This window comes from Pezoporus occidentalis, unplaced genomic scaffold, assembly GCF_034315485.1.
Source record: "Pezoporus occidentalis ecotype Australia unplaced genomic scaffold, CSIRO_AGI_Poc_V1 ctg81, whole genome shotgun sequence".
Lineage (NCBI taxonomy): Eukaryota > Metazoa > Chordata > Aves > Psittaciformes > Psittacidae > Pezoporus > Pezoporus occidentalis.
In genome coordinates this window covers 5,969,700-5,993,058 of record NW_026916170.1, presented here as the reverse complement: position 1 = coordinate 5,993,058, position 23,359 = coordinate 5,969,700, and the positions used below count along the sequence as shown (strand labels likewise).

General features: G+C 41.8%; 1 protein-coding gene across 2 annotated transcripts; it reads left to right on the top strand.

Annotated features, from left to right (window-relative positions):
• Nucleotides 1-4,515: 4,515 nt before the first annotated feature.
• Nucleotides 4,516-20,168, top strand: ASB9 (ankyrin repeat and SOCS box containing 9). Of its 2 annotated transcripts, none has more exons than XM_062603857.1 (8): nt 4,516-5,047; nt 9,316-9,395; nt 10,381-10,488; nt 11,391-11,546; nt 12,245-12,374; nt 13,621-13,812; nt 17,242-17,407; nt 18,567-20,168. In XM_062603857.1, the coding sequence occupies exons 1-7, from the start codon at nt 4,954-4,956 to the stop codon at nt 17,364-17,366; spliced, it is 885 nt and encodes a 294-aa protein (XP_062459841.1). In that variant the 5' UTR covers nt 4,516-4,953; the 3' UTR covers nt 17,367-17,407; nt 18,567-20,168. The 2 variants fall into 2 exon arrangements, with proteins under 2 accessions (XP_062459841.1, XP_062459840.1); XM_062603856.1 differs by having other exon boundaries at nt 4,517-5,047; nt 11,391-11,541; nt 12,240-12,374.
• Nucleotides 20,169-23,359: the final 3,191 nt, after the last annotated feature.

Here is a 23,359-nt window from a genome sequence, read left to right as displayed (position 1 = left end):
TTAGAAAGCAATGTCAAGATTTATTTTGTAGCATATGAAGATGCTTGTGCAGGTGTTCGCTGAGACACATCTGGCACCAGATAGTGAAAAACAGTGTTGCTGCTCTTCTCTCTGTGAGGAGGATGCCCCTAATCCCCTATCTGCCACAAACAAAATACAAAAAAGTTGTGTGCAAGCTCTCATGCTGTTTATCCTGCTCCCTGGGAAATCTTGATGCTTCTGTGTACCTGCAATGAGTTAAAACACAGATCTAGGTGGTACTGACGCCAAGAAGTGTTTGCTACTTCCTTCGGGGTTTGTTTGCTTTGATTTAGAGACTCCCTTGTTAAGTAAAACTGCCAACCTGCATAAGGAAACAATAGTTACTTGCAGAAGTCTGTCTGGTCCCCAGTCAGGCTAATGGGATGCTTGCAAAGTGAAGTTTCTGTGAGGGTGAGAGAAAAGGAAAATGAAAACATTGCTTACTCAGAACACTTAGAAGAACAGCCTCTGGAGGAGAGACTTGCTTTGAGGAAAGGAAATTAGGGTTACAAGAACTGGACAATACAACAAATTTCTCCAAGGGAGAACTTCTTTACTTCACGTCTGCTCAAAGATTTCACAGCAGCTTTCCAAGGAAAACCCAGGTACCTCTGGAAAAGATGCCAGCGATTTAGTATTCCTGCGGACAAGCTGTGGCAGATTTAACTGCTGTGATTTAAAACATGGGTGTCCCAGATATTTGCCTTGCTCATTGGCTGGAAATTACTGCCTTAGAGGAGAATGTGATATGTGATAGTGTCTCAGGGCTCAAGTTTACAGGCTAGAGAAGAAAATTGCTTTTTTTTTTGGTTTTGAACTAGCACAGTGGACTATGTATGAAGATAGCTGAAGCATCAATTTGTGGCCAGTGCTGCCATCCCTTGTAAGGGTGTGGGTAATCTTTGCTGAAAGTGAGGAATGGGAAGCTTAGACAGGCCAACAGCTTAGACCACTGCAGCTAAATCTGCTAGAACTGTCTGTCAAAATCCTCCCCTTTGAGGTATAGGTGCTGTTGCATCCAGAGGCTGTGCGGCACAAAGTCCAGAACACTGCTGACGAGTGGGTAGGGTCCAGTCATTTGGATGTGATTTATCTATACTCTTAAGGTGGGTTTCACTGATTGAACATACACACCTACATCTCTGTTCACCATTTAGGGCTTCCTTTTAGAGTCGGTGAAGGTTGACTCTAAAGGCCTAATCTGTACCCTCTCAAAGCAGGCATCTAAGATAGGTGAAATGAATCACGGTCTTAAAATGCCCATTTCTCTTCATTAGCTCTAAAGGAAAGTTAAGATTTCTGGCTCTGTCTCTGAAGGTAAATTAAATGAACTCCACGTTTTGTGTTAAATTTCCAAATATTTTCTGCAGTTCTGTGGTTTGCACCCTCAGAAACCAATGCTGAATTTGCATGCTATGACAGATTTATCAGCAGTGCGTTTTTACTGTTTGCAGCAATATTTGTGCAAATAAGAGTAATTAAAAAGTTTTATACATTTTTAAAGTATTTTCTATGATGAATAATTGGTATGCAAAATTTAAAAACTGATTAACAAGTGGGAGAAAAAAACAAGGTAGTAGAACATTTATTTGAATTACTTATATAAAGTTAAATTTTTGAAGGAGAAAAAAATGTTATTTTATTTAGAAGATATGCTGCAAACAGAAAAAATAATATTCAGCGCTGTAGATTCAATGTTACTGTGCACCTTTTTTGACTGTGAGTGGTCACATTTGAATGATGATGAAGTGATTTCTGTAGCTAACTTCACTTATGTAGAACTTAGGGATGTAGGTGCTATTTACATGCAAAATAGTATTGTAATGACTAAAAGCTCTGGTGTGTCTCTATGTTGTGTAAGCTGTTTCTGATCTGCATTTGAAGTTGTGTGGTGTTTATCTCGAGATCCAGGTTGATGTTAAAACATGTTCCCTTGTAACTGGAGAATTTTCTGCTTGCTTCCAAAAATGATTTGCAAACTACTCTCTGATGTAGTCTCACTGCATATATGCAGTATACGGGCTACACTCTCAGCTCTGAGCATATCTCGCATCTGCAAATTAATTGAAGCAGAGTTTGGGCTCACATTAAAGCAATATTTCAGGGCTTGAAACTTCTCTCTGAAGCTTCCAGGAGCTCATTGATCAAGGGATCCATGCTTCATTGCCGATGTAGACATAACCAATAAGGCTTTACTCTTGGGAAATAATGGTATGTGTCTTACAGGTTTTAGGAACCTCACATGCTGATTTCCTGGCTACCCATACTGTTGTGGGGAAAATCACAGCAAAGAGAAAGGAGTACAATTTGTGCAATTTTGAAGAAAATCAGCATGTCTTTCTTTTTCACTCTGTTCTCTGTGTTTCTAATTCAGCCTTAATAAAACTTGTAAAGTAAAGTAAAACTTGTGCCTTTACTACAAACTCAGCAGAGTTTAAAATGAGACTCCTTACAACTGTAGGAAGTATGAGCCTTGTTAATGTGCATGACACAGAAAATTGCTGAAAGATAAAATCTGGCAAAACAGAAAATAATTCTTTTTGGAGAAGGTGTGCATGTGCTAGAGAGGCTGTGGTAGGTACCACACAGGACGAAGACAAAGGGTGGGGAAACCCAGGAACCTGCATTTTCACAAACTGCAAGAAAGCTATTTCTGGACCTGTGACTGGAAAATAATGTCTCAGTATCTAGTTATTTGGGATTATACCATGATCTAAAGTGAAATCATAGCCAAAGGGTGAAATTACAGAGTGTGGTTCTGTAGCCCTGAAAGGAGTCGCAATTCTGAGGAATGGATGTAGCAACTGGATCCTGCACTTGTGGCTTTACCCCAGTCTCTGCCACTCTGGTGCTTCAGAAGACAAGCGTGATCAAAACAGAAACTCCTTTTGTGAACCCTGTGTCATCTACTCCCTCAGATACAAATACATGTGGACCAGGACACCAACAGCTCAGCATAAGCATGCCCGTGGATTACCACCCTGCTGAGGGGATCTTGGAGACACCCTTTCAGAAGGGGTGATGAAGGGCAGGGATATCTGCCACTATGGAGGGGGCTGCAGGCTCATCAGCACCGTTAGGTGCTCTGTACACCCTTACCACCCTCCGGGAAGACGTGGTTACAGCTCATCTGTCAAGGCAAAGGCTGATGTAGCACAACATGACCAAAATATGTGCAACCAATAACAGACTATTCAATTACCCTATGAGTCAGTAGGCCTCTTAGTCAAACAATAAAATGGCCAAGAGCTCACTCTCTGTGGGTGACCAGGAACCAAGGAATTTCTGTCTTATTCCTCCATCTTATTGTACATGAATTCAAAGCTCTTAGCTAATACTTCTTCACTTACAAACTTATTATTGCATATTTAGATGCATATGCTGATTTTTTTTAGTGGTGGAATTGATGCTTGTTTTTAAATACTGCTAAATACTGCTAAAAAATACATGCATAAGATATGGCAACCTAACCATCAAACTCAAGCAACAGTAAAGGGGAATTTTTTTTTCCAATCCTCATTTTACATGTTAACAATCAAACCCAATATTTATACCACTTTTTTCATTTACATGTTTTACCCACAACTCCTTTAATACAGAAATTTCAATGGCTAAGGCACAGATGTAATTTCCAGTCAGGGCAAAGTGTTACCTTGAATCCAGCATGCAGAACTAAACCCAGGAGCCAGGAGGAATTCAGAAGGGGACACCTCAGATTTCTTGCATGTGATGTAGATAGGAATAAAAATTAAACCAAGTTGCTTAGACTCAGCTGAGGTAGGATCAGGCTTAGCCCAGGATTAGTAACTTTATATCTCTAAATACACAAATATGCATTCTGCTCTAGTAGGCAGAAAAAAAATCCCTGCAACAGCTTAATTTTTTATTAACATGGTTTAGACTTTTGCATGGAAGCTCTTCATTTGCATGAAAATGGGCAAATATTCAGGGACAGAAAAAGGATTTTGTGCCTGTGAATTATAGTAATGTGGGAAAAAAAAAGGTGCAAATGGAGATGATCCGTGAGAACAGAATTCTTGTGAACAGATCCAGACAAATGAGGCGGAAGCCCTCCTGACAAAATGTTGCCATTTGTTTGCTGGTAGGTCCATGATGCTTATTTTAGACAGATAAATTGCTTGAAACTAAAAGGACACTGCTTAGTTAGGAAACTCTGATGTGACTGTGACTCAGTGAAATTGATTGAACTAGGAGGGAAAAAAATAAGCCTATGCGGTGCTGTGATTTCCACACCGTGCAGAGAGCACAGGGCCTCCAGTGGGAAGTACAGCTCCCCAGACATGTGGGTTTAATATCTGTAGGGTATGCAGTAATCATTGCTGTGCAGCAGGCATTCGTCTCTCCTTTTCTTGCATACAATCAGAGCTTGACAGATAAGAGGGATGGTTTTGCACGGTGTACAGTGTCCAGGGAGGCATGCAGCAAAGTTGCCTGCAAACATCTTGCTCGGAAGTGGTGCAGATCAGCACACGCTCGTATCTCTGTGGGTTTTATTTGCAGATCCCCTGCAGGCAGAGTTTGCTTAACTAGTTGAACTGGCTCTTTCTGTCTTGTTTTTTTGGCAAACTAAGAATTTCCTTCCTGATAAAAACGGACGGCGGGCGCCCCGATTGGGTGCAGGGTTGGAGAGGATGTGACATCAGGCACATCTCTCGCTTCGCCGGATCGCTGGCTGCCTACCAGGGCAGCCAGGGAGCTGCTTCGTTAAATCCCAACCCAGGTACTCGAGTTTCTGCACAAAGTGCTGCCGGCACCATGTACTGGTCTGTTGCAAGTTCTGCTTGTCTCGTGCATGCAGAGTCTGCTTAATAGATCACTCCCACCACTGGCAGCTTGCCGGGGACGATGGAATTTGAACTCTTGAGACCGACCACGAAGTGAAAAAACAGAAATTGGACAGACGGGGCTGAGATGGATGATGAGGTAGCAAATCAAAAAGGCAGCAAACTGCAAGGAGCCAGAGGCCAGGCATCTGCAATGTCTCTATCAAACCCACTGATGAGGGGTAAGTAATGCTCCTGCCTTGCCACAAGACTTCACCTCTGCCAGTGGCAGCAAAGGGTTGGGTCAGGCTACAGTGGTGTGTTGCTCCTGATGTTCTGCTTCCAGGGCAGGTCCAAAGTCAGTCCTACTGTATGTCCCCATGCCCCCTTACTAAAGATGGGATTTTAATAAGCTATTCCTATTTGGTACTGTATTTTTGGTGGGTTTTAGTGTATCACAGAAAAAAAATGTGTCTGATTCTGTACCACAGTTTGTACAAGTGGAAACAAATGCAACACTTACACCACAGCACACTGAAAAAGAAGTTGCAATATGGCAGCTCAACATTGGCTCAGTTTCCCTTGTTTGTTTTTTTTTTTCTCTCTTTTCATTCCCTTCCTCCTTCTTTTCCTTTCTCCTTTCTCCTTTTTTTCTTTTTTCTTTTTTCTTTTTTCTTTTATCCTTTTTTTTTTCTTTTCCTTTTTTCTTTGACTTTTTTCGTCTTTATTTTTTTGTTTGGTTGGTTGGTTTGGGGGATCTATATATTTTTTTTCCATTTTTCTCCTTTTTTTTTTCCTTTCCCTTTATCATTTATCATTTGTCCTTTTCTTTTTCTTTTTTTCTTTCAGATGAGCAGACCTAAGTATTGTTCCCCAGGCTGAACCACTAGCCCTAGCAGGTTTTTCTCCAATGGCCAGGGCTTTGTGGTCAGTTGTGACCAATGCGGTTGTAGTCACCAGTGAAGAGTTATTTAGACGAATGGCCTCACTTTGATCATTGTTCTGTTGTCTGGCCAAGAGCCATTGAAAATATGACATGGTGACAAAAGACAAGTAATTTAGATTCACATAACAGTTTAGCTGGATGTGTTCCCTGTAGTTCTGTTATCTGAGAAGCTGCTCCTTCAGCTGATGGTGAGTGCAGAGGGAATGAGGTAATTAAGATAATGTGACTTTACACTCACTCCTTTACTGGGCTATTCAGGATGCTTCCACTCACACCTCATAGAAAATTAAGACCCTAAAACCACAATGCAAAGATGGTCAGTATATCTGCTGTGTAGTCTGCCTTTCCTCATGTGTGTCACATATGTACACGTGTGTACACATATGTCCTGAGGCTGGGGTGGGAGCTAGGCTATTAACAATATGAATTGAATGACTTCCACACTAGAGATGAGGTCCAGCAAAACGGAGGCTGGAAGGAAGGGAGCCCACATGCCACACTGTTCCACATAGATCGTTTGGTCCTTTGAAAATCAGAGTTCATTCCATTCCTCTTGTGCCTGCCTGTTCCTTACTGGAGTCAATAAGCTCTGCTAGCAACTCACAGCAGGAATGTATTTATTTGTCTCAAGCTACATATATCATAAACTTTAGAGAAAGCCTTAAAATACGAAGAATACCATTTGTAATACTGTTATATCTAATGCCATAGGCATGTGTATATACAAATATGCAAGAGCATACCTCTGACAAAATGATTTCAAAGCCCCTTGAAAGCTCCACTGTGCATGACCACTATGGAAGGAAACTAGCCTGGAGACAGGCAGGGAGTGTCAACACCCTCCACCTGATCAGGGGCTGGAAAAGATACTTTCAACCATCGCCACAAAAATGAGTGCTCTGCTATCCACACAGAGTGGTCAGGGTTCGAATATTTGTGTGGCTATTGCTACAAGGCTCCCTCTGTGTACAGAGCCCTGCCAGCGTTCACATGTCCAAGTGATGGCAGTGCAATTAAACAAGAGGTTTAATGGACTTGCTGGGATTTTCAGTAGCAAAAGGGGAGCTATGGTGACCCAATGCCACTGAAACAGTGGGTTTTGAATGTCTAGATGCTGAAGCTATTGAGGCTTGACTCAACTTGCCTATGGACTAAGGTGTGGGTAAACAAAATTGGGATAAACGGTCTCATTCCTCTGTGAAAGAACAGTTGTACATGTTTTTGGCAATAAGAAATCCTTGTTCCTGTGGTAATACACAGCTCTGCCACCCACATACACTAGCCTCTCTACTCCTTAGGCAGCTCTGTTGCGCAAAGTTTTTTGAGGACTCTCCAAAAGGTCACTATTTTAGAATTGAAAGTCCATGGCATTAAAAGTCCATGGCATTTTCTTAGGCTTTAATCAAAAGCCTGTGTATGGTATAAATACAGATCATTTGTACTACTGACTTGCCTCCTGTGGTATGCAGAAGAAGGGAGTGAGACCCCACCATCTACTTCAGCCTTCCTCCTCCTCCAGCCAAGGAACATCAGTTCCAGCCTGGAGCAGACAGAAAATAGAAACTTTGTGGTTTGCCGGAGCGTGATGCCTTGGGTGCAGGAACTGAGGAATCTTTCCTTCCCCTGCAGGGAGGTTGCCTCCCCAGTGTTGCTTCAGAGTGGAGTGCTTGCTGCAAATGGAGTTAGGGCAGGAGAGATGGCAGCTTGGGGCCATGCTGGTCACGGCAGCAGATTTGGAGGTATGCCATGGCAATTAGTCATCAGAGAGGCCCTTCAACCCCCTTCCTAATGTATCCAGGGCTGGTGTGAAGCTACCATAGCCCTCCACTTCCATTTAGGATGAAAGTTCCTTTCAGCCCAGAATTCCCAGCTGGATTACTGCATGTTGGTACATGCCTCTTTTTATTTTCCACTGACATTTATTTTTGATGCATATGAGTCTTTAACATCATTGTTAAGACTTGGCAAAATCGCAAGCTTGTGGCCAGTCCTGGCCATAGACGACTCTGGTCTGGCTCTTTTTAGTTTCAGTAGAAACTTGTCTTTTCTCAAGAAAGTGCTGAATGGAAAAATTCTGCACATGGTTGTGATGGCATGACTGTGTACCTCCCTTTTTGTCACAAGACTGCTGACACAATAGTATAACAACTCTAGTAGATTGCATAAAACCCCACCTGTATTTGTGTGGCCAAAAAAAGGTCAAGCTGCAGCTCATAAAACTTGTTCTTCAATCTAGATTTTTAGAATTACTATAAAGATGCTTCCCTTACAACTCATGCAGATTGAGCAATGGCATTAGCTTCTAAATGGGAAAATCAAAAGCCTAGTTTAGTCCATCAATAAGCCATTGTTCAGAGATGGTAAGATGCAATGTGTTCATGTTTGCAAAAGTGTGCTACATCAAGTAACTAAAAAATGGTGTATTGTAGTAGCAGAAACAATCCTTTCACCTATATGAACAACTCTTGGCAAGTATATTGCACAGTCATAAAAGAGTCTTGCAAGAATAACTATAAATCTATAGCAGACCTTTTGCAGCCACTATCCTGGCAGAAAAATATCCCTCTACCTAACATAGTTATGCAGGCAACGATATTCTGCGTGTGATAAAAAACATGTTTCAGACACCACCATCCTCAGGTTGCAATTTACATAGTGCAAAATTTTCCAACCACAAAACCATTGTAAGTCTCACTATACTAGATCTTATCTTGTTTAAAGTTCATGTCCTTTACTGAGTATGCTTGAAGATGAGAGAGCAGTAACGCAACAGGCTGGGACATGGCTGACACAGTTGGTTATCACCCTGCTCCAGCACACTGTATCTCTCTGGGTTACAGTGTCTCACCACCCTCACAGCAAGAATTTTTTTAACGTACCCTCTTTCAGCTTAAAGCCGTTCCCCTTTGTCCTGTCACTACATGCCCTTATATAAAGTCCCTTTCCAGATTCCACTGAAATTCCCCTTCTATTCATATTTCTACGATTTATACATGCTATACCTCACTTTGTGGCTTCAACAATGCAGAGAGCACAGTTATTACTTAAAATACACCACTTCAGAGGCTAGCATCAAACAGTGAAAACTGCAAGGCAGAATCTACAGCTTGTATTTTGGTACCTTCCTTGTCAGGTATTGTTTGACTCCAGCCCAGCTCTGAGCAGAGGTAAATGCCTGAGCAGCCATAACATCTTCAAAATGTGGTCCTTTTGCACTAATTGGTTAAGCGTAATGAGCTTGTGAATACAAAAGCACTGGAAATAGTTCAATGTGAAGGCCAAGCTCAGTCAGAGCAATGCAATTTTCTGCAAATCCCTCTGTTGTCTTCTGAAGGGGAGTGCAGCTGCTCAACACCAGCACAGGATGAGTTAAAAACACATCCAGAGAGAAGCTATCCTCTTGTCTCACTCTCTCCCGATAGCTGTTCCAAGGAAAACTTGGCAGCTCAAGTAATAAAATAGAAGAAGAGAGTTTTGCTGGTGTCATGCAGTTGAAGTAAAAAGTATGCTGATGTGACAGTCCATGGAGTTGTTAGCCTTTTTCCTGTCTTTCTTTTTATGCAGACTTTGTTTCAGACTGGTCTCCTTTACACGATGCTTCTATCCATGGACGCCTGTTTACTCTGACGAAACTCATCAAACAGGTACCCTTTCACGGGTTAATTTTTCTACAAGCAGTTCTTTGTCTAGTGCAAGCTCTGTACACTAAGCTGATGGTGTATTGATATACCCTGGGTCGTACTTTAATTCTAGTGCGGGTGATGAGACTCTGGTTGCTGGGGTCTCTGGGCAGCTGGAGAATTCCTTCTGCAACTCCTGCACCTTCCAGCAGTGTTTGGAGCCCTGGCTGAGGAGCAGCTCCAGACCTAGGCAAGGCTCTGGCTGAGACTTCAATTCAACCTCACATACATCTGTTTCTGAATTGCCTGAGGGTACCAGGGCCCCGGCTCCTGCTACAGCAGGGCAGGGCTGGTGAGAAACGATTCCTGAGCCTCACTGATCCATTTCTTTGAAATTCTTGGATTTAGCCTGTGGAGGAGTTGATGGGAACTGAAGGATATTTGAGATTTTTCCAGCTTAACCTTCTGGACCATCAAGCGTGCTAGAAACAAAAATTCCTGTAGAATCAAAACAATGGTTTCTAATGCAGGGGCTGGCTTTCCTTCAGTGTGCCTTGCTACAAGGAGCAGAAAACACCACAAAAGCATTTCAGTGTTTGATCTAGTCAAACAACCACAGCCTCAGCAGGGAGGAAGTCAGAAGGCTTGAGCAGTGATGTAAAAATGTGTCAGTCATGACCTTGCTAAGAACCCTAGTATCAATTTTTCATCTTGTTTTGTTATTTCAGGTTTTGTTATCCATGGTGTGGTAGAAATAAAGTCATTCTGAGTTCCTAAAAGGGTGTCTGTATTGTCCCATTAGACAGTCCACTGCCTACAGTTTTTTGTGCTGATTAGAAGTGTGTGGAAGGCTCATAGCCTCCTTCTCTACTTATTGAGATGAGTAACTCCAGGCAGTTGAGAAAGGTCTGATTACATAAATCTTTAAAGCTAAAAAGTTGGGTTGTTTTGTTTTCTGTAGAAGGATTTTGGTAGTTGGTTGCAATGATATTTTCCATTATTTCATCAGGGAAGTGATGTGAATCTTGTTACAGCAACGCAGGTGTCTCCATTGCATGAAGCCTGCCTAGGGGGTCATGCTGCATGTGTCAGTGTCCTATTAAAACATGGTGCTCAGGTGAGTACATGATAGACAGACCATTATCTCTAGTGTTAATATATTTTATGATCATATTTTAATGCTAGGTGACGTACTATTTCATGCCAGCATATCACTGTGATTTACACCTTGTATTTAGCTCTGCTTAAGGTGCATGTTATAAAATGCCATTTTTAATAATCCAGAAAGCACAGATATAAATGTTACTGCTGTTCTTTAAATAACTTGCAGTGTTCTCATCATTTACTGAAAGAATAAGGGGAAGTTCTTCTTGCAAAGGTTTTATAATCCTGCAACAGTTAAGGATGCACAAACTAATCTCATTGGTATTGATATAAAGAGCCTCAAGTAGAGGTGCAGGACTGTTAGGACAACATGATAAAATGGGAAGAAAATTGAAAAAAACATGCAAGTAAAATAGTGAAATAGGTGTGTCTTATGGCCTCTACTTTTCAAGCGAATGTTGGAATTATAGCGAATAAGAAAACTCACTGTATATTTATTACCTTTCAGTTTAAAATTAAAAAAAAAAAAAATGAGGGTTGCACATTTTCAACTAAAAATGCACTGTTTCAGGAGAGGACTACAGGCAGGTAGGTTTCAGCTAGATTACAGAAATGGGCATGCATTTAACTTTGTAACTTGGTAACTCCTGAGAGAGCCCAGAGTGGCACTGGTACATTCTTTTGCAGGAGGAGAGACCTGGGGGCAAGTTTTCAAAAGATTTTCTTAATTAACTTTTTAATAAAAGTTTGTAATCTTCCTAACCAACAGGCACTTTTTTTCCCAAGAAATTAAATAAAAATTGAAAACCCTGTTTTCAGGGTTCTGTTGAGAAACTGGATAATTTTCATCAGTTTTGAAACACTGAGAAGACCAAAAAAACCCCAAAAAAGCCTGATTGTGCTATTTTCCCTCAGGTGAATGGAGTTACTGTGGACTGGCACACTCCATTGTTCAGCGCTTGTGTCAGCGGCAGTGTGGCTTGCATGAATTTGTTGTTGCAGCATGGAGCCAGCCTACACCCACCCTGTGACTTGGCATCACCCATCCATGAAGCTGCTAAAAGAGGTAATCTCAAAGGCATCACCACTCCTTTCCATGTTGCTAGAAATGTGTTGAAGTGAAAGAGAGAGATAATTTGTTTGACTTTGGTCATGTGAAATACTTTCCTAGTTGGTCTCCTCACAAGTGATGCAGTTCCTCCCACTCCTGGTGCTTATCGAGTGCAGCTCAGCTTCGCTCTTGGGGCCTCTGAGTTTACAGGGTGACACCTGGAAGGAGATCATAGAACGGTTTGGGTTGGAAAGGACCTTAAAGTTCATCCAGTTCCAGGCCCCCTGCTATGGGCAGGAACACCTCCCACTAGACCAGGCTGCTCCAAGCCTTGTCCAGCCTGGCCTTGAACACTGCCAGGGATGAGGCAGCCACAGCTTCTCTTGGCAACCTGTGCCAGTGCCTCACCACCCTCACAATGAAGAATTTCTTCCTTACATCTAATGCATTGTCCAGGTCAGTCACCTCTGATGTGGACATCTGAAGCATAGTGTGATTCATCTCATCTTTGGAAGACACCTGAGTCAGATAAAATGTGAGGGATTTGGCCTGTTTTTTCTAACAGTGGTTTTACACCTCCTGTTTTCCAGGTTGGAAACACTGGAGTGGAAGAAAGTGTTAAACTACTATCTCTTGACAAAACAAAACATTGAATCATTGCCAAATTGCACCACTGCAATAGGGAATTTGACTTTTCCTTTATCCCTTTTAAGGTCACATGCAATGTGTTGAACTCCTCGCATCCCATGGGGCAAATATAGACCACAACATCAAACACCTGGGTACTCCACTTTATGTAGCTTGTGAGAATCAGCAAGTGAACTGTGCCAAGAAGCTGCTTGAGTCAGGTAAAGAGAAAAATAGAGGATTGTGTACTTTTGTTTCCTGCAACAACCAGCTTTGAGTTTTCTATGCATTGAAGATTTAGAGAAGTTCCTGCTCTGAGACCTGAAGATGTTTAGCTCTTAATGGCAGCCATGAGTCAAATGGGGTAGCAGGGTAACCAGAGTCTTCTTGACACCAGAATTCAGATTTACAGTTCCCAACAAATGATGGGTGATCCTGGATTTCACATGGCCACTGGTGGCTGGAACTAACACCATCCTTTCCAGTGTCTGTGTGTGTGATGCCACAGTTATTTGACATGGACAGAAAAAAAAATCTCTTTTTTTCTTTTCCTCCCAGTTTACCCAACACAACTGGCTCAATCATTTTTACATAGGATTTTGGAAAACATTTTACCTACCTTTTAGGTAGGTAGATCATTATTTAGCACAGTGATCTTTTAGGTTTTTGGAAGAAGCAAAATACAAATTAATCTAAATGTTAAATGTTTGGCTATTATTTTCTGGTGTGTGCCACTTTGGGGTTGGTTTTTCTGTGTTTTTTTTTAATTTATTTTTTTATTTGTGTGGGATTTTGTTTGTTTTTTTGTTGTTGTTGTTAGGTTTTGTGGGTTGTTTTTTTTTCAGTCTCCTATAGAAGTGTGTGTACTATAAAAACATTGTGAATAATTCAGAATTATTTCTGCAGCTCACCCTTCTTAGGGTGTTTTAGGAGCCATTAGCCAAGGATAATAGATGGGGGAGCACTCATCAGAGGTGCTTGTTTATTTCCTCCTCTACCTGCCCACTATGCCTCCAGAACTTTTCCATCCTCACATTTTTTTCCTCAACAGATAATCTGGCATTTGAAAATCCCACCAGTTTAAGCCTCCAGTATAGAGCAGGTTGAAACCCTGCGTATATCTTAATGGAATGGGGCACTGGGATGGGGAACAAAGGTGGGCCATAGGTGAAACTGTATCTTTGTCCCGCTTCAAGATATTCATGAGCTGAACCGTGAATGAAGGACTTCATGCACAGTTCCTCTGGGATCATATTCTTAGTCACAACCTCACTCTTCCTCAACCAGTGTGAGTTGTTTGTGTGCAAACTGTAGTACCAAGCCCCAGTGTAAGGAAATCTACTTCTGGTGGATGCTAGAGCATTTATGGATTATTCAGAGAAATAGCAGCTAGTGTGGGAAATGGAAAATGGCTACTGTATAGCCATTATTCTTTGTCATTATTCTTTGTCATGTCTTGGTGTTCAGGAGCAAATGTGAACAGTGGCAAGGGCCTGGACTCCCCTCTGCATGCGGCTGCCAGGAATTGCAGTGTGGAGCTGGTGACACTGCTGATTGACTTTGGAGCAGACATTTGGGTGAAGAATGATGAAAGAAAGAGGCCGATGGAGCTGGTACCACCCAGCAGTCCTGTGGGGCGACTGTTCCTGCAGAAAGAAGGTGCACCTTAACACTCGTTTTATTCTTTCAGTCAGGATATGTTAAGGAAAAAACAGACAAACTGCTGCAGAAGGCTATACTATTCCATGCTACTCACACTATAAAACTGAGAATAGCTAAGTGTATTCCATTCACTAACATATGGACACTGTGTTTTCTAGTGTCAGAGTATAGTGGAACACTAGCAGAGATAACAACAATAACTCATCTTTTGACCTCTGATTTGTGAATCTACTGCATTGGAGAACAATCATATGGAGCTTGTAATATAATGAAAAATAGAGTTTAGAGTGAAAAAAACCAAACAGAATACTCCTTAGATAGATATTAATGGTAGCCTTTTCTGACTACCTAAAGCACTGAAGTCAGCTGGAACTTCTCAGTTCCCTTGTGTCTGAGACAGTAGACCCAGGAGTGTTACCTGGAGTGTGCTGGCAAACAAGCAGCGAATCTTCTCTGATGGGAGTTGAGACTAGCTAGTGAGTGCTAGGACTCAGATCTTTGGTTATACAGTATTCTGACAATCAGGTGTGTGCCAGACACTTGTCTCAGAATAAATGCAAAATTCCAAACAGAAAATATTCAATGCATAGAATCATAGAATCACAGAATGGTTTGAGTTGGAAGGGACCTTAAAGATCATCCAGTTCCAACCCCCTTGTCGTGGGCAGGGACACCTTCCACTAGACCAAGTTGCACAAAGCCCCATCCAGCCTGACCTGGAACACTTCCAGGGATGGGGCAGCCACAACTGTGATACTCATACTGAGATATCAGCATGTAACATTGAGGAAAGAAAAAAGTACATTGAAAGACTGATCTTCTAGTTCTTTGCCGTTTACTTTAATTGCTTGGTCATGTTCCTATGTAGGTGCAAAAGTATCTTTAAAATAAAAAAAAATGTGGTTTTTTTTGTAAGGATTAAGGAAAATTGCACAGAAATTATATAATGAATATATATTTATATATGTATATATATTTATACACTAGTCTGTTTTTAAAGGTCAACATTATGTGCTGAACCATCCAACAGTATCAAACTGTAAGCTTAATGTTTAGGAAGAGCTTATTTTGTACCTGTAAAAGAAATAGTGCCAGGTAATTTTATGTTATAGATTATGAATATTTTAATGAATTACAGAGGGAAATTTTATTTACTATTCTTGAGAAAAATTAGAATAAGGTCGCTAGTGTCTATTCGTTGTTGTACTTGTGTTCTCATTCAGTCAGTAAGCTATACGCATTACTAAATAATCTGGATTTTCGTTATTTTAAACAAGCTGATGATGGTGTGGTCTAGGACTCTGTTGTGCCAGTTAGATATTGATGTGATTTGTTGTCAGAAAAAGTTTACACCAAGGTAAAACTGGAATAACAAAGTGATGAGTCAGGCCCTGTTTGAAATAATGACAGGAACATGAGAGCATAAAAATAACTGTGCTGCACATGTTATGTGTGAGCAACTGGTATTTGGTTTCACAGTCCAATCTGTGGTGCACAGTGGTGTTCTTTTCAGCTCAAATCCCTGCCGTGATGGACTCCCAGCTCCTGTGGCACCACGTGTGTCCTGTTTATTTGAGATAGAATAATATTTCAGGCACACCCTATGGAGCTGGCAGGAGAACCGCTGCTCAGGCTGAGCTAACAGCTAGCGCAGTAAGGAACTTTTCCAAGTGAAATTCAGCAATTGACATCAGAAACTATAAATGTCTGAAAGGCATTTTGCTGCTGAGTAGTGTTTTTCTGGTGTTCTCCAACATGCCCTTCTCTGAGTAGGGTCATGCTTGATGGATGGCTGATGTCCAACTTCTTTTGCTGGCTGAACTGTCAGTTGCAGCCCATGATAGTGCTGTAACGTTACTCCTCTGGTTTCACACAGAGGTTTGGAGATGTGCTGTGGGGATCAGAGTCACCCTGCCAGCCCCACAGCCCCTCAGCACTGGCATGAATGAGCTGCTGCTCTCCTGCCCGTGTCCCACACATGGCTCCTCTCCCCCCATGCCACAGTTTCTGGGGGCAGCATCTGCGGCATTTTTTCACCCCAGAGATGAGTTGGTGAGTGTCCTCACCTAGTCACCCTAGGACTAGCCCAGAACAGGTGTAGTACATGTGGTGGTCTCCCTTCCCATTACTTCATCATCCTGCCAGATCACCGCATACCCTGAATTCATTGCAGAGAAAATTCTACTTGTGGGCTGGAGAACTAGCTGATGATCCAAAAATGCACTGTGTTTTTAAGGAGTATGCTTGTGCTTGCTTAGTATTTTCCAGTGTTTTGGTAAGTCTTTAGGTTTGAAGTAATTCTTATTTTTTTAATTGAAGCTTTTTAAAATGAGATGTTTACAGGCAGGGCATTTATCTGTGGGATCAGAATGACCAAAGACACACACAGCGTGACACTACAATAGCCAATTCAACTTGTCCTATATTAGCTTGCCTTGTTTTGTACCTAGCCTTTGGGCAACTAACTCAACTCATTTGTTGAGTTCTAGCAGAAGGGAGCAGCTCTTCGCACAGCCCTTCCTGTACAGCAGTTTTCAGCCTTGTAGATCTGCTGGAAATGTGGTAACCTGCATGAGGGAAGTCTCAAAAGGTGATTAAAGCTGTCACCTCACTACATTTTTGCTGCAGCCCCTGTTCTTTCCCAGTGCATGCCTGGCAGTGTTCAGGTTGGACAAGACCTTGGGTGATATGGTTTAGTGTGAGGTGTCCCTGCCCATGGCAGGGGGGTTGGAACTTGATGATCTTAAGGTCCTTTCCAACCCTAACTATTCTATGATTCTATGATTGTACTCCTCCACTAGTGCTAACACTTCAGCTCCCTGGTCATTGCTATCTTAGCTGCCTAGCAGGCAGGCATGTCATGTGGTACCTAAATTGTCCTCTCCCAGCTCACCTACCTCCCTTTTGCTTCCTTCAGTGCCTTTTCTTATCTCCTCTCCACTCCCAACACCCCACCCTTTGTCCACGCTTGCTGGTGCTGCCTCCTTGCACCCTTCTTATCTGCACTCCTATAGCTCCTCTGTGACTGTCAGTCTCAAGCAAGAAGTGGGTTGCAAACTTGGGTCTCCCTGGAGAAGTGAGAGGGAAAGGACTTTGAAGGAAACATCAATCATCTCTTCTTAGACAACACAAACTGTTTCCCTCTCATGCAGCTTAAAAGGGAAAGACTGACACTGCTAATGCTAATTGCAACTGTGTAATGACAGAGTGACTAACTAGGCTTGAAGTGCACTGCAGGTGGGCTGATGTCCTTTGGTGGGTGCAGGTCTGGTCTTTCACTTCTGAGTATTCTGGGGCCCATGCACCCCTGGCACGAGGTGGGTTGCAGGAGGTGGGGGGAGCAGTGATGCGCAGCTGATGTTTCAAGTTAACAGTTTTGGAGTGATAAAGCCACATGCGTAACTTTTGTCCTGCCCCTTTCTCCAGGGCCGCTGTCCTTGATGCAGTTGTGCCGCCTGTGCATCAGGAGGTGCTTTGGACACAAGCAACATCAAAAAATAACTGGACTTCTCCTCCCAGAAGAGCTGAAACATTTCCTTCTCCACGTATAAGCCTTACATGTTTGAATTGGTGCCTTTAGTAACACAGCAAGGTTTGTTGAGGAAAGACTTTTCTGATCAGTAGCATTGTCAATGCCTCCAATGTTAATTGCTGGTCTGTAGTAAAGCCATGAAAGGCCCAAGAAGCATGGGACTGACCAACTCGCTCAGAACATGCTGTCACCACCACTAGCAAATCTGTCATTTTGGAAAGAAAGAATTCTCCATGATTGCATGGTGAAGCTTGGAAATGTGACTTGAGAGCGCCCTAGAAAGTGTAGAAAATGAGCATAGCATTTTAAAATAGATCTCTTGATTCTCTGGCACAGGTTCAGAGGGCTCATGGTTCACAGCCCTTTACGAAGAAAACACATAGCCCAGTGCAGCACTATTGTATATATTGAAGATCCTGAGGATAGCACTCATGTGCCCGCCATCTGTGAGGGCAGGCACACATACCCACGCCACTGTATGGGTAAGGAAAGGGAACCCAACTGAATCTCCTTGCAAAGCAAAAGAGGCCCTCTGGCAGATGTTATTTATTTTCTAAGTGTATTACACTGCAGATGGAGAGGCATCAACCACCAATCATCTCCATTTAGGCCAGAATCTGAAACACACATTTCTACCATGACAGCAAGTAGCTCACTGCTGATGGCAGCTCCCTACAGTGCAATCATAGTGGAGGGAAAGTTTTTAATAATCCATTAAAATCACTTATTCCTGATGCTTTGAGACATAAGGGAGACACACTTCAGAACTACATATTTTCTCCTTGCAGCATATCGTTTTTCAAGGGCACAAGCTATCAGCTGCAGGCATTAATTGCTCCCCCTTTCTGCCCTGAAAATTAGTGATATTTCCTAAGTATTTCTCAGCATGTGTCAGAAAAACAACAGCTTCTGTCTCCTTACCCATCCAAGAAAATAGATAATTTTTCTCTTGGAGAGATGCTACTTCATTCATAGCAATTTTCATGGCAGTGGTAATAATAACACCTCTGATGTGTGGTCATAAAACAATTAAAATACTGAATTAAAGTCCATTAAAAAGATAATGGATGATTCCTGCCTCCCAAGTAGTTGCTGAGCTGATGGCTCAGTGTGTGTCTCTCAAACAAGCATGACATGTGGCTCGTATTCCACCGAGGTCACAAGAACAAATATTCCCTCCAGCTAAACTTTAACAATAGTGTTTTTCTTTCCCTCCTAGAAACATGTCCTGCTGCCACAAACCAAATTGCAGTTATGACCACTCTGTGCTCTCCTGGGTGCTCCCCCGGGGGATATCATCTGCCGGATACACACAGAAGCGAGGATGCTGAAGCTTTGACTCTCCTGCCCACCTCCCTGTCCCCTCTCCACCTCTGAACCATGGCGCATCTGCATCACCTGGGGGCAGCAGCACACCACTTCCCCTGAGGGGGTACTGCCATGTCACTCCTCTGTTAGAGGGGCAGAACATGCACTTTGATGATTTTGGAGATCCTTTTCTTTTTCACTTTGCATTAAAGACTGCGGCAAGAGTGGGCTTGGTGTGTGAAAACTGTGATGACGTTGTTAATGCCAGCAATGAGATTATATGGATTCCTCATTTCCTAAGTGAACAGCAGCCTTCAAACACACAGTTATTTTGATGTTTACTAGTGTGCTGCTGTATGCTGTGCAAGCTTTCCTTTTGCACATGAGAAGTTAAAGAGGATGGATCAAAAGCTACCTGGATGTTCATATTTGATACAAATTGCAATTCAAATCCTCAGCTGGACATGTCTGCTGGCTATAGGTATCCAGTATGATGGTTTGATTTTTCTTTTGTGCTGACCAAACACATCAAAAGCAGTTCTGTTGGTATTGTGGGACACTAAATTGTACCCTAACAGAACAAAATTACAAACACAGTTAGGTTCATAACTCCCGTTGTGACAGAGAAACCCAGAAATCCTCACTTACCTGACCCATTCATCACACATAATTTGAGTCATGTAAAAATTCACTGGATTGTTTAAAATGGCCTTCTATATTTCTTCCTTCCTCCTGGGGAAGAAAAATAGACATCTGTCTATGAGTTGAATAAAAGCAGGTATTTTGAGTAGGAAAGGTGGATCTTTATAAAATCGGTATCTTGGATAAGCTGGATCTGCATTGAAAAGGCAGAGAACAGATAATGAACCTAGTGCTTAACATTTCAAGATTTAAGCGTAAAGAATCCCTTCTTTGGTGACATGTCTGAAAGATGAAGGTCCAGCTTATTATATTTTAGATTATGAAGAACCATTTTTTTAATGTATTAGTTTTATAATTTACCTTTAAACATCTTATTTTATAAATTTAGCCAATGGGTTTATAGGAGTAATGCTAATATTAGGAGAAAATTGCTCTGAGAGGGTGGTGAGAGCAATTGCTTCTAGATTGCTTTCTTTTGGAAATTTCATAGTGTGACTGTTTACTTGAATCCCTCTGATCAAGCGTAATTAGGATGAATTCTATATGCTTGGCTTGTATCATCTCAGTATGTTTGCTTATTTATTTTAATATGAATTTTGATCAACACTGGCGAATTACAGCTTTATGCATCAACACTTATCCAGTTATAAACTGTAAAAGTTGTACAAGATGCAAGCTGAATAAGCTCCTTATAGGTGAGGTTTGGATTTTTCCTATATTTGAAATCATTCCAAATGTCATGCAGGACTTGAAAGATTTTCAAGAATCTATTTTACCAGATTCTTTGCTATTACTTTGTTAGCAGTTTAATGGTAGTCAAGCCACAGTTGTATAGGATATTTGCTCAAAAATAAATGGTTTATACTCTTTATTTTTTGCTTTGATTTTTTAAATTGTAGCACTAATTTTGTGTATTGTCTGATACAACGGAATTTTGGACTGAATTCTCATTGTTTGCAATTCTGCCTACAGGTGGTGAGTGTACAGAATAATTCCTTCAAACAGACCTATAGCAAAGATAAGGCTAATATGCAAATAGTGTGCATATCTTGCCTTTTTCTGATAATTTAAGGTAGAGTTCGACTCTTCCAACTTTTTCTACTCACTTAAGGGTTAGTGAAAAGGAGCTGGAGATGTCACAAAAAAAAAAGGAAAGGAAAAGATGTAAATTAACGTATTCACCATCTTTAGTTTGTTTTGGGATCTTTTACTGATTTGCATGAATTTATTTCCCCCGTCTCCTCAGCAAGTGATCTGGATGCCCCTGTGTGGGCCTTCACTGGAAGTGAGTGTGTGAAAACCTTTAGGATCAGAAGTTCAAAGGGTGTCTGTCAGTATCCACCTGAAGCTGGAGAAACATGAGAGAGCAGTAATTCTCTCTCCATTAGATGCATCTCTGTGAGTCTCTGAACACAGAGACCAGCTGAGAGGGCAATAACCAGCAAGTGGCTTTATAGGATGTTTCCGTTGGATACAGAGCTGCTTATGAAAATCATAGAAATGAACAACCAACACCTCAACAAAAGAAGACAACTGATTTAAACAAGAAAATTATCTTTTGATTTATTGAAAGATGTCTGGCACTACAAATTATTGCAAAATTGTTTGGGCTCTACAGCAGCTGGTAGGTGGGACCAGCCATGTCCCAGGACTCAGTTCTTATTCTGCAGTCACGTGCAGAAGTCCACAGCTGCCCTGCCCATTTCTCAACAATTCATTTCTTTCTCTTAACTGGAAATCACAGACATCCTAATCCAGCAAACATAATACGCAGCTTTAGAGCATATGCAGAGAATGTTCTCTTGCCTCTCCACTGAATGAATTCATTTCAAGGTGACTAAAAAGGAAATAAATTTTACTTTACTAGTTTAGCAAAATGGGACAGACCAGATGCAAAAGATCTGATAAGTGGTGCTAGAAGAGTGAAAAGAGTGTGCTTGTATACCTAGATTAGCATATACTCATTTCTCCTCAAACTCATGCTCTTGAGAGCCACAGTTCCAGAACTTAATGCCCTTGAAGCCACTTTTTCTTGCTTAACATATGCACAGTATGTGTTAAAATGGAGACTTCTTTTCCCTGCAGACCCAGCCTAAACCCTGCTGACTTTGGATTAAAATTCCTGGGAGTTATTTCTCTGCATATCGAGCAATTGACATTCCTTGATACACTTCTCGGCTCACTGCTCCAAGGGATACTCACTTTCATGCACGCAGGCAACATTTGATGCCTCAGGGAGTCCACTTTTCTTTAAAATGGCAGCAGTGAGCTATTGGTGGGAAGATGGATGTTTCAAATTCTTATATCTTCATTCAACAGGGTAACCCTTATTCCAGCCCTACCTGAGTACCTGAGCAGGAAGGATACCTGGACAATAACTGGGTTATGTTGCTGTACAGCAAGGTCTTGTTTCTTTTCTATGCCAGGTGAAGCCTTTCCTTTCTGAGCTACTGCCTTTTGCATTTTTAAACGGTTTGAAACTCATTAATCATTACCGATTCAAGAGACACAGGACTAGATGCCTGGCTTTAGTGCCTGTGAAGTAAAATTGAGTTTGTATTCTGTCAGCTGACTCACTTCACAAATTAAACTGTGGAGTCTCTACTGAGTTTGGGGCTTTTGAAATCCCTAGAGCTTTTCTTTATGACAACTTTTTTCTTTCTGAAAAATACAGTGGTAGCTGTTACAGCAGCTCTTTGTATTGTGACAGCACTCTGACTCTGAATCCTGAAGTTTCATACAGACCTGAAAAAGATGTTACAATACCACAAGTATAGGGTTGCCTCCTTGTTACTGAAACTGCACTTTTTATTAAATTATGTATTTTGGGGAACAGAGGTTGTGTTGGTTTTGTATTTGATTAAATAGTTGACCTGAAACAAGAAGTGTTTGTGTTGCAGTCTTCTGTGCGGTGCAAAGTTCCCAGGAGCTGCTTTGCTTTCCCCTGTTCTCCCTGAAGGTGTGTCACCCCTGTACCCAACTTCTCTTTTACACCCTCCTGACAAAAGCATGAGGGCTGAGGCTGACAAACTCTTTGTCCCTTCTAATTATTTATATTTAATTCTTCCTATAAGCTGGTAGGTGGCACCTCTGTCTTTCCAAGAGTCTTTAACAAGAGCTATAGACATTCCTTTCTGAAATATCTCTATTCATATTCATGGGTTCGACTAAGCAACAGATGTATTGAGCTCCTCAGCTAATCAGACCTCAGTGTGCACAAGGTGTGAGCGTATGCTCACATATATGCTCCAGCCCTGTCAGTGTTTAAGGCCAGGGTGGACAGTGCTTTGGGCGACATGGTCTAGTGTGAGGTGTCCCTGCCCATGGCAGGGGGGGGTTGGAAATTGATGATCTTGAGGTTCTTTCCAACCCAAACCATTCTATGATTCTATGATTCTGTATCCTGACTTCCTTTGAGTTAAGTCTATGAATTCGTCACATAGACTAGGTGAAGCTCTCCTCAGGTGCTGGGAGTACTAACTCTCTTTTTTCACTGACTGCTGGAGGGGTATGGCTTTGCTCACAGCTTGCAGCCAATTTTTTAGTCAGTCAGACACCCTACCCAAAAGCTTTTCCTAATGGAGCAAAGGTTAAAAAGTAGCTTTTTCTCTCTTTCAAACTATAATTACTTTTATTATTTCTAAGATTAGAAAATAAACAAAATCAACCCCAAACAGTTCAATCCAAATCAAGCAAATTGTTATTTTTTCTTTCCTATCCCTGGAGAGAGATCCTCCTAATTTTTGGTGGAAACAAGCCTCTCTCTAAACCAGTTTGTCCAGCACTACTGTCTGACTTGAATTCACTGATAGCTTCTCACTGGCAGTGTCAGTGCATAAGAGTGTAAGACAAGATGTTTGCATTAGGACATCCCTGGGGCAGAGACTGGCAGCCCCAGAAGGGATGAGATGGGGCTCTGGGCTGAAGGCAGGGTGCGGGGTGCCCCGGGCAATGCCATGGTACAGTAAGTACTGGTGACGCCCTCAGGGCCTTCATGTCTGGGTAGCCATGCAAATTCACAGCACCCATGGCATCCTATAAAGAGGAGACTATAGCTCCACC

Bases quoted from the DNA above. Each gene is read 5' to 3' on its own strand.
- ASB9 (XM_062603857.1), top strand. From the start codon at position 4,954: ATGGATGATGAGGTAGCAAATCAAAAAGGCAGCAAACTGCAAGGAGCC. The intron at 5,048-9,315 runs GTAAGTAATGCT...CTTTTTATGCAG, and splicing joins ATCAAACCCACTGATGAGGG to ACTTTGTTTCAGACTGGTCT. The intron at 11,547-12,244 runs CTCAAAGGCATC...TTTTAAGGTCAC, and splicing joins AAGCTGCTAAAAGAGGTAAT to ATGCAATGTGTTGAACTCCT.